General features: G+C 35.3%; 1 protein-coding gene across 1 annotated transcript in view; it reads right to left on the bottom strand.

Annotated features, from left to right (window-relative positions):
• LOC106468552 overlaps positions 1–6,804 on the bottom strand; it is a gene marked incomplete at its 5' end in the record, with an annotated part of 31,552 nt that overhangs the window by 20,507 nt on the left and 4,241 nt on the right. The window contains one exon of the mRNA XM_022396884.1: positions 2,362–2,532. Coding sequence (XP_022252592.1) covers positions 2,362–2,532 — 171 coding nt within the window. The remainder of the gene's footprint in view (positions 1–2,361; positions 2,533–6,804) is intronic.

Raw genomic sequence — 6,804 nt, 5'->3', positions numbered from 1 at the left:
GCCTTTATCGTACATGGGAAGGTCTTTCAGATTTCTGTATAGCAGTTTGAATGGATAAAGAAAATTGGCATAATTCAGTTTTCGCGGAGGAAGAGAGAAATTAAGTCCTTTTAGCTAGGGCGGATTTACATTGGTTACTTAGTGTAATATTATTCTGATAGTTTTGATTCTGATAATTTGATTGTGAACCTCAGGAAGCGGAACACCCGCTGAAGTGTGAGCTTTGTCCAACCACCAATGCAGATCGTCTATAAGGGAAGGAGGAATGGTAATAAGAATATCCAAGGAATCCTACACAAGGTTCCTTTGGTCTTTAAGAGTCCATTGAAGTGATCTCATATGAGCATAACCCATGGGGATAAATGCTGCCATAGAAAAACCACATCCCCAAAAGAGATAGGACCTCACAGGCAGTAATAAAGGAGCAGTAAGGGTGTTAATGACTGCCAGCTCCATCAAACGGAGAAGATTGGGCCTGACTGAGATGAGTGGTGAACAAAACACCCAAATGGATAGGATATTAGGAACAAGGAAGGAGTTCTCCAACTTGATCAACCAACTGACCCAAGCTGCCTAGAATAGAAACAGATGAGTGTGTCGGGCAGTCTCCAGTTTGGAATGATCCAACACAAGCCAGTTGACCCCGTAATGGTGGAAGCATAACCTTCGAGCATGCATAAGTCCGGCAAAAGAACTGACCACCCAACAAAAGACATACAGTGCCATAGCAAGCCAAAAAGGTAGAGCATGAAATTTATAAACCACCCTGTACCTTATTGACTGCTGAGATGTGGGAATATGGAGATAAACATTTGAGATGTCGACTTTGGTAATCCATAAACAAGGAGAAAAAGCCCAGCTGAGGGTGAGAAACAACTCCATGGTAAAACAAGGTAGCACCAAGAAGTGATTAATGCATGACAGGTCAATCATAGGCTGCTTGTCTCTAGTTTTCTGGGGGATAACAAACAGCCTGGAATAAAACCCCGGAGAAGGGTGAACCATTGATTTGATGGCATTCTGAGAGAGAAGATCCTGTACTGCCTTGAACAGAGGCTGATGTGGTAGGATCCCGAGGCAACAGAAAGAAAACAGGTATCTGAGACAACAGAAAGGGAGAGGAAGTTGATGACAAATCCCTTGGATAAAGCCTGAAGGACCCATAGATCCCTGGCAAAGTCTTGCCATAGATGAACAAACTTGGATAACTGAGCCCCCACCAGACAGGAACCCACAGGGAACAGAAATATGAGATGGTCAAGGAAAGAGTCAATTGCTATCTCACAGATTCCACTCAGGATTCCAAAGTCACTGAAGGATCTCCAAACACCGACCAATGGAGAAAAGAGGTCAGGTGTAAGTCCTTAAGATAAGAAGATGGCAAACGTATGAGGGACAAAATGTCTCTTCCCCCAAAAGATAGGAACCACATGTGTAAAGAAAGAGCTGAAGTCAACATACATGCCAAGAAGAATGTAATTGGGGCAAATGAATCTCCTAAAAAACCCTCAGGATCTTGATGGATCACCTCAGAGGGGAGTTGTATGGTGGACAAGTACTGTAAGATAGACGTAAGGGTAAGATAAAGGCAAGAAAATTGGGCTTGGGACAAAAGAAAAGGACAATAACATGAGCACTGCCAAACAAGAAGTGATAATTGGTAGAACAGCATAGAGGGAGTCACATGTGTGTAGGGGTGCATCTGCTGGTGGAGGCTTGTCGTATGATAATTTGGATAAGAGAATAAGTTAAACCATGGGAACCGAGAGGTACGTGGGAGTGAAAGTATTGCACTGAATGAGAATAGCTATGCATGTGAGTGGAAGTAAGGTACCATGTTGGAATTATACTTAATGCATGCATGTAATTTTTTAAAACACCCACCTTCATATCCTCTTTATTAGAAACATGTAGTTGAAATGTTTTGTTTTCTGTCTGATGAAGAACCCACCATTTTCTACACATTTGTTAACATTTCAGAATTAAATAAAGGTTGTTTTTTAAATCTTGACTGTATCAGCTTATCACCAACAAATATTTATTTATTGTACAAATTTCATTACAAAAACTGCTGTGTTACAAAGTGCTTTACAAAAATTACAAGTAAACTTATATTTAACTCTATTGAATATAACAGTCCATGTATCATTGTGTAGAAGTTTTAAGTGAACAGTACAAATTGATGCAAATATATATATATATAAATAAAAGATAGGAGTTACATAATATCTACAAGTAAAGAACTTAATTACAGAAAATAAGCTAAAACAGCCTCTGACAGTTACTAAAAAACAGCATAAGGAGAATTAATTTTAAGCAAGTTAAAGGATGAGAAACCAACATATTGAAACAAAATAATACCTTTTGCTCTTCCGCTTGTGTAGGTTTGAGCACTGGAGCAACTGTCTTGACTCGGGAAACAGACACTGAAGATTTCATAGTGATAAGAGGTTGAGATGTTGACACTATCACAGGAGCTGACTGCCCAAGTAACACATTATTTGACAGAGGTAATGTCTGGTTACTAACCACCTAAAAATAAATATATAACTTATTTACTGATGTGATGCCATTACTGACTAAACTTGACAATAAAAATGTAAGTAACAGTTTACAAGATGAGAAAACCTGATTTAGTTCTGGCATCAGTTTATGAATGAGTAAGTTCTCTTTTATAAGGAGGCTATGTTCCTCATTGGCTATTGGAAATATCTTAAAATAATTTGAAAGGATGACCAAATCACACTTACACAAGGCATGTTTCAATTCACTTGATTTATTTGGTGTTCTTAAATTTGCATATTCCTTCACTTGTATCAGCAGTTTTCTTGTCATAGAAAAGATGTAACCTTGCTTTCAACAAGGACATATAAATTTATAAACTACATTTGATGTTTCCAATGAAGAAAGACAATCTTTATATCCGTTAAAATACAACATATGGCATCCATGTTTATAAAGAGCATTGCAGTTGTACATGCAGATACAAACTATGAAGTAGGGTGCTAGGTTTGTTTTTAACATACAAACAGATAAATAGGGAAGTCATGCTTGCATATAAAATTCCTGATATTGCACAGTTCTTTATGCTAAAAATCACAAGTACTTGAGATTTTGTGTTAACAACGAACTAAACTCTTCAGTGGGTTTTGTTAAGCCACAGTTGGCACATAACTTGAAACATCAAATTAAAGGCCATTAAATGCTTTCTTGTGGTAAACTTCACATTCAAAGTCACCATCATAATTATGAATTAATATATCCAAATATGCAAGTCTTTGATCTTGCAGATGTTCAACAATAAATTTAATACTTTTATGTTTACTGTCCGAAAACTAATGAAACAAGTGAAAAAAACATGCAAATTTAAGAGCAACAAATAAATCAAGTATATTGGGACACATACTAGATGAGTGTGCATATTGACCTATTCCAATTATTTCAAGATCTCGGCAAAGACCAATGATGATCATAGCCTCCATATAGTATGTGCGTGCTTACTTATTCATAAACTTAAGCTAAAACTAAAACAGGTCATTGTCATATAAGTTCAAAGAAAATGTTCTATTTATATTGTTACTGACAACAAAGGCAGACATTTTCTGGTAGCATACCATACTCACCTATACTGTATCTATCTGAAAAGAAAATTAACTCACACTTTTAAATAACAAAAACTACTTAACCCATGGAATTACATAAATGTTTTTAGTTTTTATGAAATATTTTGGAAGGTTGAAAACATTTTAAATTCTTTATTATGGATTCATGGCTAAGGTCTGAGGGGAGAGGACACATAATTTGATGAAAAAAAAGAATATTGTGCAAGTTTACAGTTCCATGCTTTTCTGGGTTAAACTTATGAAACAATAAGAGTAATTAAGATGTAATTCAAATAAGCACTTACTTCAAATTAAATACTAAGCAATATTATCAAGTTAATTTGACACTGAGCAATATTATCAAGTGAGTTTCTTATCATGCTTTCCTTTTGAACTGTTAGATACTGTTCATTCTCAATATATGTCAAAAATTCTACGGAAAACCATTATTTATTGAACTTTCAATTGTACTCATGTATACAACAGGTTTTACCTACTAATTTGTTATTGCCTCTATGCCTCTAAAGTCATCCTGTTCAGAACCAAACACAGCATCAAGATGAATAAAAGAAATGTATCATTTAGAAGCAGCTACTGTATTGAATTTCATTTTAAAGTACTGTACTTCCAGGAACTCAATGCATTAGAATATCTACATTGACTAGTGAAGAGAGACCTGGAAGAATTTGGGAGATAGTTGTTACGTTCGGGGAAATTCTTGACAGACAGCGGGTTAGAATCCCTAAATTGAGTACTGAAAAAAGAGAGATCTGGAAGAATTTGGGACAGGGCAGTTAACTTGAATGGAATACCCTACAGTTTGTTTGCAGTTCATTACTCATTAATGTAGTCTGCGAGAGTGTCTAAAAATGCATGATTAAATAAAATGGAGGCATTGTCACTGTCGGTGAAAGAAAAAGCAGTGAAGTGAAACAAGTTGATCAAAAATGTTATAGGATCATTTAAATATGAATGCATAATGTGATTAAATGGACTTTGCAACATTTATTGACGATGGGAGAGTGGACTTTTATTACAAATTTATTCATATTATACAAACAAATACTTCAAAGTGATTTGAGGCATACTGAAACATGTTTATATATCACGGTTTGATTATTTACACACTATATAAAATTTAAAACACCATTTGCATGGATAATATCAAAAACTTATATTGTTTACAATAGTTCTTTTAGCCATTATATCAATTTTTGTAAGTGCTTGTAATCTTTATACCTGGATATAGTTTTGTTATTCTTTTTATCTCTTAAACATATTAGCTGTTCAAGTATTATTTATAACTAAATAACAACCATACTATCAAACTTCTAGTGTTTTGGATATGTAATGCTACCAGGGCAGCCTCTAATTTTCAAAATAGAAAAGATAAAGATCAAAATACACAAAAATTGTATAATTCCTAGGCTACATACACACCAATACATCCACATACCCCACCCATCACATTTCCAATGGGATCAAGGCAAACAAGTGTCTTGTATGTTTGCTACAACTTGGATGCCATTACTTCTACCTGAACAAAATAATTCTCATAGTCACTTCTTGTCATGTCAGTCATCTGCTTATTTTTTGCATATATCCTTCCCCAAGTATCTGTATGCTTTCTGTGACTTATGCGCATGTATTCTTTCTTTGTCAAAGGTTTTGTTTCTGCCTGAACTCAAACACATTTTAAACTTTCCTATATCAAAATATATGATCCAATTTAAATGTCTTTCCATTTTGAAACAGAACACAAAAACCATTCTTTTGTGAAATGTATGATGTTATTTTGTTCACATTGCAGCAAGGTTTAGAGAAAAATTTTAAAATACTGAACACTACTTATTGAAGTAAAATACCATTCACTGAAAAAATATAATCCACTCCTAGAAAAAAATACATATCACTGGCATACATATCTGAATATCATAGTTCTGAAGCACCGAATGACTAAAGGACAGCTTTCAATGGAATATTTATGATAACTAAACCAAAAAGCTACTTCAGGTTCATATTAATACAAAAGAAGGACAATATTATACTTTATGAATTTAAATCATTAAAATTTGATATAAAATTTAAATGCTATTAACTCATACAATACAACACTGTCCCCTTTATTTTACTGTTTTATGTCATTAAAATCTAATATGCTAGAAAAAAATCCAAGGGCTAAAAAGTGAATAGAGTAGGAGCAAGAAAGACTAGTAAAATAATTCAGCCACAAGTGTGGTACAACCTGCACATTCACCACTCTGACCCATCCAATCAGAGTGTGCATGATGGCTTCCCCATGCAAATACCCATATGTAGTGCTGTTTCTTTAGCTCCCTGTTGTTTGTTTTCAAGGGTTTGTACACCTCTTAACTATCCATCCTAACTCATGGTTCACCCAAAGTTTCATAATTGACTACACTATTGGATTGGAAGATATTAGGAAACAGGGTGGAAGTATAATTTGAAAAAGCCACAGAATTTTAAAAAGAGAAAAAAAAACTATGGAGGAAATAAAAAGTATCTAACAGAATAAAGCCTAAACCACGAAAGAAAAGCTAACATTTTTACATATAGCCAGGAGTGAGTGGATGGTGCCACACAGACCACTATGAAGGAAAACTATTCTTGGATGATAGGGTTAAAGGAAAAAAAAATAATCTGGCCACAAAGGTGGAAGCTGCATCAAAGAAAGTGGAAAGCCAGCATGCATGAGCCAGGGAAATAGGCAGGCACTGACTTTTACCATGATAGCCCATGGAAGGTATGGTCTGGAATGAATAGAGAGAAATTTACACCATAGTGGTCTTGCAGAAAATTCCTTCTCAACAGTGGGCACATAGGAACACTTTCTGTTAGCTCTGACTCAATGCAGAGTTAGGAACATGAGTATACCCTGTGATGGAACACTGGCCACTGGGTTGGTTCCAAGGTAGAAATGAGATTATTATTAAAAGTAGGTAAAGAAATAAATGAAGTATTAAACTTACGAGTAGACTGAGGAATGGCAATTGGAGGGAGAAGAAGTTTAGATGGAGATGAAATTGCCAGAGGATGAATAAGGTGTGTTGGGCATTGTCAACCTCCCTGGATGCAAGATTTCACCCAATAGTTGCAGAAAGAGCAAGGCCAGAGTAAGTCAAGGGACAAATCTGATGAAAAGTGCCAGTGAGTGTCAACCTCTAAGGAAGAATAAATGACC

Source organism: Limulus polyphemus, unplaced genomic scaffold (genome assembly GCF_000517525.1).
Source record: "Limulus polyphemus unplaced genomic scaffold, Limulus_polyphemus-2.1.2 Scaffold3052, whole genome shotgun sequence".
Taxonomy (NCBI): domain Eukaryota; kingdom Metazoa; phylum Arthropoda; class Merostomata; order Xiphosura; family Limulidae; genus Limulus; species Limulus polyphemus.
The sequence above is the reverse complement of the archived record's forward strand: the minus strand, read 5'-3'. Positions and strand labels throughout refer to the sequence as shown.